The sequence below is a fragment of the Syngnathus acus genome, chromosome 9 (genome assembly GCF_901709675.1).
Source record: "Syngnathus acus chromosome 9, fSynAcu1.2, whole genome shotgun sequence".
Classification (NCBI taxonomy): Eukaryota; Metazoa; Chordata; class Actinopteri; order Syngnathiformes; family Syngnathidae; genus Syngnathus; species Syngnathus acus.
The window spans coordinates 551,262-567,211 of record NC_051094.1 but is presented as its reverse complement, the minus strand read 5'-3'; the positions used below and the strand labels follow the sequence as shown (position 1 = coordinate 567,211).

Genomic DNA, 15,950 nt, shown 5'->3' with positions numbered 1-15,950 from the left:
TGACACACAGAAAATGTTGCTTTTCATGACTCTGTGAAAACACATTGGCTAACACGTTAGCTTCAAGATAAGGTTCCAAACTAGGGATAGGGTTGCAAATGAGGGTTTTGAAAATAGGATGAAGAGTGCATGAGTGGTGTTTTGAGGTTAGCGCCATCCTTGATGGGATCAGCCTCTCCGAATAGCAGGACAGGACAAAAAGAAGTTCTTTTCCATGCCGCTGACAGAATAATTCCTGTTTCATCCTCATCTGCCGTCTTCATCGATGTCTCCTTTTCAAGCCCGGAAATCTCCGCACACTTTCTTCATCTCCTCTTAATTGCGATCTTGGCCGCCGGGCTCGCTCATCGGCGTTTAGCGCGCGGCCCTGAATAGGTGCCGGAGATAAATGTCAACAGGCCCCGCTCGGCTCACTTTTTGCTTGTCGGATTTACTCCAAACGACTAACTCTGACTCTCTTCTCGAACCTCTAATCTGCCGTGGGCGGAAGGCAGCGCTTTTCGCGGCAAGCGTTGCCATGACGAGAGTCGGCTTGTCTTGTTTATTCCTCCAAAAGTCCATTTTCATCGTGATGGGGTGAAACTAACCCAAGCCTGGCCAACATGACCGCTCTTGATTTGCGAGTTTCTTCTTTGCTAAGCGATGGGCAGACGTGACGGCTCTCACCAGACGCTCAATGCGCACCTTCTAATGTGGTCTGAAAAGTAGGACGGAAAGGCCTAAGAGCAAGGGGTTCGCGATACACCATAGATAGGTGGACGGACGGACGGACGGGTTAGGACGGACAGATGGATGGACGGATAGATGCAAGGTGTCGTGCTCAGAAAAAACAAGCATGCAAATGTTTTAGGCTGCTGCAGTCCTCGTGCTGAAGGTCGCGGCGTGTCAGAGGAATCGTAATCCCATCAAATCAGATTAAGGCCATCAAGATGCCATGAATACAAAGAAGAAGACGTGGACCTGTCATTTCATACGCAGTGGAAGGAAGGAAGGACGATTTTGAAATTTCCATCCACTGAAAAGTCCTTGTGATGGTGCCCCCGCACACCATGGCGAGCCTTTTATGCTCGCCAAGGACGCCACTCTGACACTTGCGAGATGGGCTTTCTCATTACAGCCCGAGAATTTTCATGCTTTTTTTGAAGTGCCTGATAAATGCGACCAGAGTGTCACTTTGCATTTGCGTTCCACGCGCCATCCTTGAATGTCTTTGTTAGATTCTCATTCTGGTGTGCCAAGATCAGTGTTGTACCTGAACTTGTTCAATAAATGGAAGCTTGTAGAGACGTTTTTTTTTTAGTATATATCTATATATAGATATATAGATATATATATAAAATATACACACACACACATTTTATACCCATATGTAACATTGTGCTACAGGAGCACTTGAAACATGAATTGAGCTTCAGTTGACTTTTTGTTGATCTTACATAGTTGACTATTTGACTTGACTTGATATTATCATTATTTTGACTCTTATTTTGAAGTACCATAGAGCTTTTTCCTTGGAATCTTGCCTGATAACTTGGACCGCTACCCTTGCTCGCTAACCCTGCCTGCCTGCCTGCCTGCCTGCCTGCCTGCCTGCCTGCCTGCCTGCCTGCCTGCCTGCCTGCCTGCCTGCCTGCCTGCCTGCCTGCCTGCCTGCCTGCCTGCCTGCCTGCCTGCCTGCCTGCCTGCCTGCCTGCCTGCCTGCCTGCCTGCCTGCCTGCCTGCCTGCCTGCCTGCCTGCCTGCCTGCCTGCCTGCCTGCCTGCCTGCCTGCCTGCCTGCCTGCCTGCCTGCCTGCCTGCCTGCCTGCCTGCCTGCCTGCCTGCCTGCCTGCCTGCCTGCCTGCCTGCCTGCCTGCCTGCCTGCCTGCCTGCCTGCCTGCCTGCCTGCCTGCCTGCCTGCCTGCCTGCCTGCCTGCCTGCCTGCCTGCCTGCCTGCCTGCCTGCCTGCCTGCCTGCCTGCCTGCCTGCCTGCCTGCCTGCTTGCCTGCCTGCCTGCCTGCTTGCCTGCCTGCTGTCAGTCCGTCCGTCCGTCCGTCCATCCATCCATCCATCCTTCCTTCCATCCACTTAAACTGACCTGAACAAGTTCATTTTTCTGAACTTGGAACTCGTGTATGTGGTGGCTGTGGCTCAGGCAGTGGAGCAGGTTGTTCAGTATCTGGAGGCTTGGGGTTTCCAACTCAGCTCTGCTTCTTTGATGAAGAGAGAAGAAAGCCTGTCTGAATGTCCGTCCTGCTCTCTTGTACCTTGTTATAGTCCTTAATGTAATAACCACAGAGAAATATACAGCAGGCAGAATAGAAATGGGAACAAAAGCTTGTCGCAGTGCTTGTGCAGTTTATTTTGTACACATTTTCATTCTGTAGAGTGGAAACTAAGGATGTTAAATAGCTTCCGTTTTGCACATTTTTGTGTGATTGATCAGTTTTGGTAAGAAAAAAAAAACAAGGACTTTGCTTCTCTTTTGGAAATGTAATGTACAGAGTACAGACCTTGAATAACAAGTATTTGATTGCATTGTTGTGCTCTCAATTAACTGTCACTGGTCACTTTATTAGGTGCACCTTCAGAACCAAAATTCATCCTTGCTCAGTTAAAATGAGTTTAAATGTGTTGGTGTGGAAGTAGGAAAATGATTTCAACAATATGTTTTTATATGGTCTTTTTTATTTATTTATTTTTTATTAATCCGCTAGTATTATTTATTTTAAAATGGGCACTTTTTTAAATGAATCAATTAACGGAATCAAACAATTCTAAATTGATCAGGCTATACTTTTTATCTTCCAGATTTTGATCTACAATCTACACCATTCAAAACAGCACTTGCAATAATACGCAATGATGACCTTGTCAATCAAAAATAAAATTGGTCTGTGGATTTCCTTTGACGCATCTCTCTCGTTAAATTGTGCAGGTTGTAAATTCACAGCAACAAATAAAAGAGCGGGAACGCTCGTAAATATTTTTGTCACTCTCCCCAGAGGAAACCGACTCGTGTCATCATTTCCTATTGCAAAAAAAAAAAAAAAGAGCAAATAGTCACGCGGCTTTGTGGCACATACGAGCTTGCACGGACGGGAGAATGATTCATCTCCCGCTTTCTTTCTGCAAGGAAGCTGTTGACAGCAACGTCTCATCTCACTCTCCCCGGCTTCCATTAGGGTCGCCAATTGTCTTTGAAAAGCCTTGTTGGAAAAGCAGTAGTGAGAGCCAAAGGCAAAGAAAGAAAAAACATTTATTTATTTATTCTTTATGAATGTGGTGTCACACAGGTCCTGTCGGGGGAGAGAAGGAAGGGAAGGGAGGGGAAGGCGGACCGGTGTTGATTTGAGGTCTGCGGTGATCCGCCTGTGTCTCTCTCGCTCTCCTCCCGACAGGAAAGCTGCACTTTGGATTGGGAGAACAATCGGCACATTCCTTTCAAAGTGGCGTAGGGTTAGGTCTTACGTTACGTACAAAGTCTTACGTTGCTGTTGCAAAAGACAGTCTAACATTCCACATGACAACTATATATATATATGTATATATATATATATATATATATTTTTTTTTTTTTACATTTGTGATACCCGCTGTAGGTTGTAAAAAAATGTACATGACATTGTTGTGTCTCAGTGCAAAACATAATCCAAAATCATCATTTAAAAAAAAAAAACTGCCTTTAAGAAATGATCAAATATTTTTTTCACTCCATTTCAGTGGGTTTCAAAGTGTGAGGTAAAGCAGATTTTTGTTAAATGGAAGAGAAATTTAATTTTCAGTGGGGGGGGGGGGAAAAACATCCTGCTCTTCACACCTTTTTTGAATTTGTCTACACTGTTTTTGCCATTTTTCACATCACGTCCTGAGTGTTGTTAGTCACCTAAATGTTGAACAGAGGGTGTGTTTTACCGAAGTCAAATTCCTTGTTTGGCACGCTCAAACATGGCGAATAAAAAACTCTTGAATCTTGAATTCCCACAAGGGCATCTCGGAGAAAATCAGTTTTTACAAATTACATTTGAATAGATAAATTGTCAGTTATTGCTTGTCAAATATTCCATTTGAATTTTTTTCGAATCAATAAAATTGGATTCAACTGATTAATTCTCACTGTGATATATTTCCAAATGACGCTGGCTTTGTATTTCTGGTTTTGCAATAACTCTTATACACCATTGGTAAGATGAGAATTCCTACTCCCCCAAAAAAAGGTCTTATCCCTCTGTACGAGTCTTTTCTTTGCGATGACTTCTTTAAATTGGTTAAAGCGTAACTTTAACAGAAAGCTTGATGAATTCTGTCAGAGTCACATTTTTTGCTTGCAGTAAGTGGAGGTTGGTGAGGAGCCCGTAATCGCAAAACCCTGTAAGTAAAATGTCAAAAGCCCGTTTGAATAAATAACCGACACAAGCAGTTGTACAGTCACCGTCAAATAGCAGCCTTGACTTTGAATGCATATTCACAAACAAGCGCGTGTACCGCTGCACGCAAACAGTACTTCAGCAGAACGACTTACGACTATACACACAGCAGAAGTACTTGCACCTGTCTCCATGGTAACTGACAAAAGCGCCAAAGTGGACCCCCGCCAAGCCATGGCTCAAGAGCGGCCAACGAAAACCGCCCCCAATGCACCGAGCGGAGTCCAAATCGATGGGGCTCACGCTGCCGCGGAGCACTCATCCGTCCATTTTCGACCGCGCTTGTCCTCATTAGGGTCACGGGTGAGCTGGAGGGCCAAAGGTGGGGTACGGCAAAAGTGACTGGGCTTCGGCAACTAGTTTTCACGAGTGACCAGAACGCTTGTTGAAAAGCAAAGCGTCTCTGTTCGGGTTTGAACGACTGACCTCGGTCGGTTGCCTCTGTTGAGCGACAGCGATTGTTTGGCGACCAATCCCTCTGGGATAGGTTGCGGCAAATAGAATCCGTGACATCGCACGGGACTATTACTGCTCATGGGGCGGCGCAAGCGGCCAGCGTGTGTCTGCGGTGCGGAAATTCTGGAACTCACCGACTTTGAAAGGGACCAAGGGGCCTTTGAAGTTCATCGGACGGACACCGTTGTCCGTCCGTTGAATTCGGGCATCTCGTTGGTTCCGGTCAAATCGAGGTTCCGCTCCAGGATGTCTGAGGAGTGCGGTTCTTGAGCCGCTCTGATGTACACATCAGTGCCTTCCGGTGTGATTCGGAGCAATCTAAATAAAACGGGCTTGACTTGGACCGCTAGGCGAGAACCGGCCAAATGGTGCGGCGTTGCCTCGCTTTACGGAGGACAGCGGTGGTAACCATGACAACAAGAAGACCGCCGACCAGGTGTCATTGTCTGCATAAAAGTATTTACATCTGTTCTTCGAGTTCTGTGGCTTATTTCCCGTGCGTGAACGTCCCGAGTCAAAGAAGGCAATGAAGTGTCACCAAAGGTAAAAGAAGAGCGTGGGAGTTCATCAGCTGGTGCAGATGCTGTTTATGGAGATGATGGCCGGGTCCACCAGGCCCAGTTCCTCGTGCTCGTTGACGCACAGCTGGTAGCCGCAGCCTCGCCTGCGTTTGAGCGGCGTCACCTTGGCGTCGGGTTTGGCGCGGGGCGGCAGGAGGAAGCCCACGCTGCCGGCGATCAGCATGTGCCAGATGCTGTGGATGTAGAAGTAGTTCTCCTCCGTCTCCACGAAGGCGTAAAGAGCCACGGCCGACGTGGCGATGGCCGTGCCGGGGAACAGGAAGAACACCCAGCGCTTCCAGGTGGGCGGGTAACATCGCCGCCGGCGGATGGTGCGCACCGTCTGATGGGAGCAGGAAATACAAAAGGTACAGCTGCAATGTTTGGTTTTCCTTTTCACTTCATTGTGTAACAAGGTCAATCAGCGGTCAGCATTTCGAGTTCCTGCTTGTAAAATGGCCACAAAAGTGCCACGAGTATCGATACCTTGACACCAGCCACCAGATCGTATGATGACATTCTTTATTCTCGACAAAACAAATCGGACTTTTTTGCTCGGTGATGTCACGAATCTGGCACCCTCTCAGTTGTGACGACCAACTGATCGCTGCGTCTGAACAAAATCAACGTTGTTGTCATTTGAAGCTTAATACGGAAAATTCTCATCCGCTCATCGAAGTGCTGACGAGGTGGATTTTTTCATGTTTCTCTTCACACCCTCTCCACATGACAGTCTTTCCTTTTTTTAGTCCCACTTCATAAACACCGATTGCTTGCATTATACGTCTCCCAAGGCGCTTTGCTATGGATTGAGAAGACCGATATAGAGCACCCACGAGCGAGCGGAATAATTCCAGCCGGAAAACGGCCGCGATTAAATTGGCATGCCCAATACATGTCAGGTTAAGGAAATAATCGAGGTGAAGCCGAGTGAAAAAGAAAACCCGCTGTGTTTTACTGTCTGTTTTACTTTGGGGAATTCGCCCGTTTTCAACTGAGAGATATGGACGAGGGACTAAAAGCAGACGTAATCACAGTACTTTTCCGTGCCGACATTTTCGCTCAATTTCGGCTATCGTGACCTGTCGTCGTGCGTGTGCTTTATTGCCGCGCCAACATCCTCGACTATCTGGCACCCGCTTTAATCAGCGCGGACGCATTCTATTGTGTTGTGCAGATACCATCAGTGTATATCACGCAACACTTGCATACACGTCTCGGACGACAATTGCAAAAGTAATTGCGTTCTAAAGCAGTCGCGTGCCGCGCGCGCACGCCGCTACGAGAACATACTGGATGATTTGCACAATCCAATCGAAGTGAACGCTCACGCTGGACTGTATTCATGTCACCAATCTGATGCGAGCGCTTCCGCTGACATTCAGCGCAATTGCAATTGCTCATTTTGTCCACCGGAGGGTGCTCTGACAACCGACATTGTTTGTTAGTCAGGATTTGGTGGCTCGCTCGTTTCGGCTAAAATATGTCAAGTTAAAATGTCAAATAAAATGCCGTCCTGTTGAAATATTTTATCGGACTTAATATTGCTAAATGGCAGTCAAGACTCGCAGTGTTTCCCAACCAGTGTGCCGCCGTGAGCGATGTTCAGCTGTGCCGTGGGAAATTGTCCAACATTAACTACCGAGCGCATTGTAAACAGGATCGCCAAACCACAGGTCAGTTAGCGCAAGGCCTGGTCAGCCACTTGCTAATCGTGCATGCGTGGCAAATCGGAGCAACATTTCATGTTGTGGCATCGGCACATACTCACTTTATGTGTGTGTTGCTGTTAGGGTTGGCTCGTGAGTGAACGATTCGTTCAAAAGAACGATTTCGTTTTCAGTGACCGAAACACTTCCTAAAGTGATTCGTTCTTTTTTCAGTTCATATGACTTCAACCAGTAGGTGTCGGTAATGCGCAGTGAAGCTGGTGCCACCACGCCGTAAATCAAAACGAAGAAGAAAATGACGTGACTTCCCGTTCACGAACGAGTCGTTTTTCCCGTTCCCCAACTGAACGGCGCTGTGAGTGAACGAGTCAGTGAGTGAGTGATTTGCATTTCCAGTTCATCGCGAGAACGGATCAGTGAGGGAACGAATCCTGACTTTCCCGTTCGCGAACGAGTTCATGGGACAAGTGCCTGCCTGCCTTCCTTCCTTCCCGTGCGTGCATCAACGGATCAGTCAGGGAATGTGTTGCGTCTCCCTCCTGGCGTCAACTATGTAAGCCAGAATGGCCATTTACGATTTGCCAAGGAAAGAAAGAACCACTCACTGGAATACCACTTCTTTTATGCACGTTTTCTCCAAGCTAACGGCTAACTCTATTGCATGAAGGGATGCGCCGTGATGCAACAACGGGGAGATTATGCTTCTCTTTGGGTCATCTTGATTTTAGAACACTCGTAGTAGTTTTTAAATAACGTGTATGCCTATATACGCCTAAATATTGTTATCCAATATATCTACTGCAATTTCACATTAGATTGCTGGTTTGAAATGTACTTTTAATATTCTTATTATTTTCAAATAAACCTTTATGTTAAAACGTGTCTGGTGTTTTATTCCTTGTTTTTTTATTCGCCAATTAAAACTTAAAAAGCAGACATTTGGTTAACTGCTTTATATGACAATATGTGTAGGTACACCTCATGGACACTTCAATAGGTACACTACACGAGGTAAAAAATAAATAAAAGAAATAAATAAAGGGTTAATTGCACAATAAAAGCACATTCATGTACATTATCACACCTGGGATCGAACCAAGTTCTTCCCGATCAAGAGCCCGTGTCATTAACCAGTCGGCTATTGCGACCTGGCACTCTACGCTCGTCAGCACTGTTTTGTACTAGTGATGTGCATTCCAGTTATCTGAAGTGAACTGAATCTTTAGAATCGGTTCAGAATATTTAACGAGGGAATCACACGGACACTCCATTAGGTACACCGCCATTTTCAAGTGTACCTAATAACAGGCCACTTTATGAGGGAAATATCACGGTCAAAGGTCACAGGTGTCAAGCTCTAGTCCTCGGGGCCGCGTTCCAACATGTTTTCCAAGTGACCCTCGTTAAGCGCACCTGCGTGAAAACTTTTAGCTCCTTTCACGTTCCGCGGGAGCTAAAACTTTTCACGCAGGTGCACTTAACGAGGGAATCACACGGACACTCCATTAGGTACACCGCCATTTTCAAGTGTACCTGACAACAGGCCACTTTATTAGGGAAACATCATGGTCAAAGGTCACAGGTGTCAAGCTCTAGTCCTCGGGGCCGCGTTCCAACATGTTTTCCAAGTGACCCTCGTTAAGCGCACCTGCGTGAAAACTTTTAGCTCCTTTCACGTTCCGCAGGAGCTAAAACTTTTCACGCAGGTGCACTTAACGAGGGAATCACACGGACACTCCATTAGGTACACCGCCATTTTCAAGTGTACCTGATAACAGGCCACTTTATTAGGGAAACATCATGGTCAAAGGTCACAGGTGTCAAGCTCTAGTCCTCGGGCCCGCGTTCCAATATGTTTTCCAAGTGACCCTCGTTAAGCGCACCTGCGTGAAAACTTTTAGCTCCTTTCACGTTCCGCAGGAGCTAAAACTTTTCACGCAGGTGCACTTAACGAGGGAATCACACGGACACTCCATTAGGTACACCGCCATTTTCAAGTGTACCTGATAACAGGCCACTTTATTAGGGAAACATCATGGTCAAAGGTCACAGGTGTCAAGCTCTAGTCCTCGGGCCCGCGTTCCAACATGTTTTCCAAGTGACCCTCGTTAAGCGCACCTGCGTGAAAACTTTTAGCTCCTTTCACGTTCCGCAGGAGCTAAAACTTTTCACGCAGGTGCACTTAACGAGGGAATCACACGGACACTCCATTAGGTACACCGCCATTTTCAAGTGTACCTGATAACAGGCCACTTTATTAGGGAAACATCATGGTCAAAGGTCACAGGTGTCAAGCTCTAGTCCTCGGGCCCGCGTTCCAACATGTTTTCCAAGTGACCCTCGTTAAGTGCACCTGCGTGAAAACTTTTAGCTCCTTTCACGTTCCGCAGGAGCTAAAACTTTTCACGCAGGTGCACTTAACGAGGGAATCACACGGACACTCCATTAGGTACACCGCCATTGTCAAGTGTACCTAATAACAGGCCACTTTATTAGGGAAATATCATGGTCAAAGGTCACAGGTGTCAAGCTCTAGTCCTCGGGGCCGCATTCCAACATGTTTTCCAAGATAAAGTGGCCTGTTATTAGGTACACTTGAAAATGGCGGTGTACCTAATGGAGTGTCCGTGTGATTCCCTCGTTAAGTGCACCTGCGGGAAAAGTTTTAGCTCCTGCGGAACGTGAAAGGAGCTAAAAGTTTTCACGCAGGTGCGCTTAACGAGGTTCACTTGGAAAACATGTTGGAACGCGGCCCCGAGGACTAGAGCTTGACACCTGTGACCTTTGACCATAATATTTCCCTATTAAAGTGGCCTGTTGTTAGGTACACTTGAAAATGGCGGTGTACCTAATGGAGTGTCCGTGTGATTCCCTCGTTAAATATTCTGAACCGATTCTAAAGATTCAGTTCACTCCAGAGAACTGGAATGCACATCACTAGTACAAAACAGTGCAGACAACCATGGAGTGCCAGGTCGCAATAGCCGACTGGTTAATAACACGGGCTCTTGATCGGGAAGAACTTGGTTCGATCCCAGGTGTGGTAATGTGCTTTTATTGTGCAATTAACCCTTTATTTATTTCTTTTATTTATTTTTTACCTCGTGTAGTGTACCTATTGAAGTGTCCATGAGGTGTACCTACACATATTGTCATATAAAGCAGTTAACCAAATGTCTGCTTTTTATGTTTTAATTGGCGAATAAAAAAACAAGGAATATAACACCAGACAAGTTTTAACATAAAGGTTCATTTGAAAATAATAATAATATTAAAAGTAAATTTCAAACCAGCAATCTAATGTGAAATTGCAGTAGATATATTGGATAACAATATTTAGGCGTATATAAGCATACACGTTATTTAAAAACTAATACGAGTGTTCTAAAATCAAGATGACCCAAAGAGAAACATCATCTCCCCGTTGTTGCATCACGGCGCATCCCTTCATGCAATAGAGTTAGCCGTTAGCTTGGAGAAAACGTGCATAAAAGAAGTGAGTGGTTCTTTGCTTTCCTTGGCAAATCGTAAATGGACATTCTGGCTTACATAGTTGACGCCAGGAGGGAGACGCAACACATTCCCTGACTGATCCGTTGATGCACGCACGGGAAGGAAGGAAGGCAGGCACTTGACCCATGAACTCTTTCGCGAACGGGAAAGTCACGATTCGTTCCCTCACTGATCCGTTCACGCGATGAACTGGAAATGCAAATCACTCTCACTGACTTGTTCACTCACAGCTCCGTTCAGTTTTTTTTTTTTTTTTGGATCAACCTTTTATTCAAACACATTCGGAAGAATAACACCATCAACTATAACCCAACAAATACAAAATGAAAACATCAATGTCGGCATAACGTGTGTTGGCTGGTACAGCAGCAATGCTGTCTGTCACTCACTCGTGAATCTTCGCGAACGACTAATCAGCAGCGAGCGATAGATGGAGGAGGGACTTTACGAGTCAGTGACGTAATTTCCCCTCCACGAACGAGACCAGTCAGTGACGCAACTTCCTGTTCAGTGTGTGTGTGTGTGGGGGGGTGGACGATTCGTTGAACGATTCGTTTGAACGAATCTTTTGAATGAACTGATTGTAAAGATTCAGCTCAGTTAAAAGAACTGGAATGCACATCACTCGTTGCTGTGTGCTTTTACGAACAGTGACACTATGACGGCTGTGGTGCGTTTTGGGTCCGATGGAAATCAGAGCATGTAGTTCAACGGGAGAACCTGGATTGTTCATTTTTCACCAACGTAAAATACACAGTCAAGTCGAGACACCTCGACTGTGATAGCCACTCAGCCGCTGTCTTTAAAAGTGACTTTGTTCTTAATGTCGCAATATTTGATAGAGCTAGTCTAAAACAGAAAACCAAGCCATATTGATTCTTTTGGATTTTGATCACAATCACTTTCAATAGTTTATTCCTTACACTGTCTAAAACCTGTTTTCAAAAACTGTCATTTTCATTTACAAAAGAAATACAATTGAAAGAATATTTCGTATTTATTTGTATTCAATTATTCGACTCTCCATACATATATAGGAATAGAACTTTACGTCTTTTGTCGTAATATAACTGGTTTTAATATAGAAGGTGGTGTAACACTTAACAGATTTTTGTTGGTGTGCCTCGAGATTTTTTCCAATGAAAAGGTGTGCCGTGAATGAAAAAAGGTTGGGAAACACTGGTCAAGAAGATGGTTCGTTTCCAGTATTGGCTAATGCTTTGTAAATGTAAAGCGTAAAGCTCAAACGTCTGTTTTGTTTCTGTTCCCAGTTCAGAGAGCACATAAGGTCTGAGAGAGGAGTCAGTTAAAGCACCAGATGACTTGTAATGGAACTGGAAGCCATGACTAATACCCACACAGGCTGCAGAACCTTTAAAAGGCCTTCAGTGATAATGTGAAATTGCTTCATTGGTCAGAAGGGCACGCTTCTTTGCCGTGCACATGTGAGCCCAAGTGACGGATTACACCTACGAGCAGGAGGAACTTGAGAGCCGCTGCGGTCAAAAACGCCCCCCACGGCATTGGCTTCAAACCAAACATCCAGTTTTAAACTAGGGCTAGGGTTTCAAACTAGTGTTAGGCTTTCAAACTAGGGTTTCAAACTAGGGTTAGCGTTGTATTTCTCTTTAGCGTATCAAAGAGAAGTTAAAAATTGAAATGCCATTATGTCAAAAACATGTTTTTTGAGCAATACCTGGAATATGAAAAGATAACTTTTTATTACAAAGATATTTCAAAAAACAACCTCACTTGTGCATCCGAGGGATAAAAAAAAGGATTTAATGGAAAATATGAATAAAATAGAATGAAACATGGAAATAAAATGAAATTAATAAAATGAAATAATTAAAAGTAAAAAATTCTCCAATTACTCTAGTTTCTCATTTTTAATCTTAAATTACCGTGAGAATTTACCAGAAACTTTGCAAGGGTATGTGGTACATCTCAAATAGCTGCAAAGGCACTGTCCAGTTAAAAAAAAAGAGAGTAAATAGTTGCCTTACCCATGCCACTGCCATGATGCCCAGAGCAAACAAGCTGGGTCCCAGCAGGTTCCACAGACCGTGACGGTCCAGCTGCAAAGCCATGGAGAGGGACATGGCCCCCAGCAAATATAGCACCTGGAGAGGGAGGGAGGGAGGGAAGAACATACAACAACATTCTTTATCTTCAGCGCCATTAACATTAGCGTCGAGAAAGGTGCCGTGGGTCCTCGGTGAACAGTCTGTCTCGTGCCAAGGCCATCTGGAGGCACTATAAAAGGACATTTTACTGTGCTCTTTCATAAAGTATCATTTGATGAAGTGCGATATTTCCCCCATCAGCTCATTCATTCATAGCATTTCCATTCACTTCAATGAGAAAAGATGACTTGCCTTACGAGCACGCTCGCAGAACGAGCCGCATTTGTATGTCGAGGCGCTGGCCGCTTTTTGTAAAATGCAACGCTAACAAATTCAACCAGCGGCTTCCTCTGCATGACGAGCGGCGACCAAAACAAAAGCGCAGAGAGAAAGGCGGGCGTGAAGCCAGCTCTATAAATAACCAGCTTAAGTTTTCCTTTTCTTTTTTTGTCAAGCTCACAATTTGACACAAAGCCACAAGCATGTAAGGAAAAGATAAAGTGCGAGTGGAAGGGGGGGGGGAAATCGATAAGATATGCCGCGCACGCCCGCCGTCTGCGTTTGTGTCTGCCGGGGGAACGTGAGGAGACATTTGGTGTTTTTTCAAGCAGGGAACGGATGACCCGCCCGCAGGAGAACACAACTAATTGGAATGGACGAGGGAGGAGGGGAGCGGCGGCGTGCGGCAGCAGTCATCAGTCATGCCGCAGCACCGGGTCACGAGCGGCGGCCCGACACGCATCCAGCCGCCGTTGCTGTATTCAAGCGCGGACGCGTGACTGCGCGTTGGCGGCCCGGCCCGGCTCGGGCCCGGCCCCGGCCCGGCCCGGCCCGGCCGCCTTAATGAATCATTATCTGTCATCGTGATGGACGAGCCGCCGAGGATTCCAGTGGCTGGATTGTTTTTGTTCGTCGTTTACACGCTCGCCGTCACCTGCGCGGCCAAACACAACACAAGTATTGGATGAAGCTGCGCCCGCACGGTGTCAATTCACTTCCAGGAGAACTTCGCCCTTAACCAGGATTGGACCTTTTCTAGGCCAATGCTCAAGATATGTCTGAATAAGATTCCAAAAAAGGATGAATCGGTCGATTAATGTTTGTGTCTAATTTGATGGTTGAACTTTAGCGTAGCTCCAAACAAGCCCACCCGTTTAACAGGTAGCTCCTTTTGGCGTTTCGATCGAGTGCAATGCGACTGTCAAACGCATCAACAGCAAAAAGAGACTGGATGCAAAGATAGAGACATCACATCTTATATTTGATTCATACTGATTGATAGCGCTCGAGTCAGTCAAGATTAACGGCTCCCTTGAGGTTGCTTCAAAGTCCTTGTGTGAAGTTTTAATTATAGTATATATTTACAATCAGTTGCTCTCAGGTCTTCTGCTGCGCATGCACACGCACACACACGGTTGCACTTGCCAGTCCTGACGCGCATTTGATTAGCGGCTACGGACTGCAGCGCTCAGCAAAAAGGAAAACTCTAGAGGACAGCAGATGTTTGTACACTCGCTCTCCCCTCCCCTCCCCTCTTTCTGTCGTGAGTCATTTCTGAAGACACACACACACACACACGCACACAACATGGTGGCTCACAGCAGGAGCACGGTGACCCACGGAGAAGTTGCACCTGTTAGTGTTTGTTCAGCGCATAATGTCAACAAGCAGACAATCACAAAGGCGAAGGCATTGATCTTTGCGTTTACGAGACAGACACTAAAAAAAATGTTTAAAAAAGCCTCCTTAGCGGTCTGCCTTTTCTTTCAAGTTCATCAGACTTAAGGCTAAATCAAATCCAGTCTCAGTAGACGCAGTAAAAAAAAGCAGCCGGACAAGTGGGAAAGGCATACCTGTTTGATGATGGACTTGAGCCTGGCCATGGCGATGACCGTGACCCACACTGACATGAGGGAACCGAGGAAATCGCAGAACTGCAGAACATCGTACTCCATGATGCAAAAGACCACGATGCCCGGCTGGTCACACGCGTGGTAGAACTGGCGGGCGGGACGTGAGACGGTGTTGAGAATAAGGAACAAAAATGAAGCTGAAATTGCTTCGCGGCGAGTCTCGGGAGGATAAACGTTCAAGAAAACGGACGGATGGCTCGACTGACATATTTGATTCATTCCTCTTTTGGCCTATCTCGAAACAAGCGGGATGACAGATTGTCGCTACTCACGGTGGAGAAGAACATGGTGAAGATGTAGACCGAGGCCTCCAGCAGATAGTGGCTGCGCACGGCGATGACCACGGGCGGGACGAACATGAGGTTGCTGAGACACAGGAGCAGGGTGGAGAGCAGCTGGAAGCTGTACGAGTAGGCCTCCGAATTGTCCGTGCAGCCCCAGCCTTCCCAGCCTGATGTGAGCAGCAAACACAAGAGCACCAGGGTAGTTGGTGGCTTTTTTGTTGTTGTTGTTGTTGTTGTTGTTGAAATAAATGATGTCAATCAAATCAAATATGTCAAACAAATAAATCGATAAATAAACTTCAAAGTAGTCGTTGACCTTTTTTTGTGACTTATTTTAAAAATCTAATAATAATAACATGTATAGATCCAATCAAATATGTAAATCAAATAAGCTAATCGATCAAGAAACTAAATTCTCAAACTGACCTTCCTTCTTAATATCTACAACAGTACAGAAATAAATACCGGCCAAAAAAAATGAAAACCGAAAATTCAAATCTGAAACCAGATGATATAGACAAACTCCAAGGTCAATCCTGTTTCTGTGTTTTCCAATCTTCACGCCAATCTGCTGAGCCAAAAGAATGAACCTAATGAACTGTAAGCCAATCTGCTTTAAATCCACAGCTATCTAACAAGTGGTTAAGGAATACAAGCCAGCCTTGTTGTCATCAACTATTTCGTTTGTCATCAGGTCGTCCTTGTAAACAAGGCGTCTTTTCTTTCTTTCTGCAAAAGAAGCAATTTATTCGGGGAAGTTGTTTAGCCGGCACAATAGAGCCTCCCGCTGAGATGGCCTCTGCGCAACATGAATTGGATCCCGATCAAGAGGCAAATTGAATAAGACGGCGCCAATTAAATGTTTGTGAGCACAGTTGAACGGAGAATTTGAGGCCGGCCGGCCGGGGGCACGAGCTGAGCCGCGCCGCGTGTAAGCAAGCGCCATGAATTTAGCGCCACTGATAAGGTGGCAATCAAAGCAGGGTTTCAAGAATAATCCTCAAAGGACAAAGCTTTGTTTAGC

At 45.7% G+C, this 15,950-nt stretch overlaps 1 protein-coding gene across 1 annotated transcript in view; it reads right to left on the bottom strand.

Annotated features, from left to right (window-relative positions):
- Positions 1 to 3,957: 3,957 nt before the first annotated feature.
- The window catches only part of tmem8b (transmembrane protein 8B), a 29,613-nt gene continuing 17,620 nt past the window's right edge, over positions 3,958 to 15,950 (bottom strand). The window contains exons 10-13 of the mRNA XM_037257927.1: positions 14,915 to 15,093; positions 14,583 to 14,729; positions 12,610 to 12,726; positions 3,958 to 5,763 (exon numbers count right to left, since the gene is read on the bottom strand). Of these exons, the coding sequence (XP_037113822.1) occupies positions 5,428 to 5,763; positions 12,610 to 12,726; positions 14,583 to 14,729; positions 14,915 to 15,093 (779 nt within the window). The 3' untranslated portion in view covers positions 3,958 to 5,427. The remainder of the gene's footprint in view (positions 5,764 to 12,609; positions 12,727 to 14,582; positions 14,730 to 14,914; positions 15,094 to 15,950) is intronic.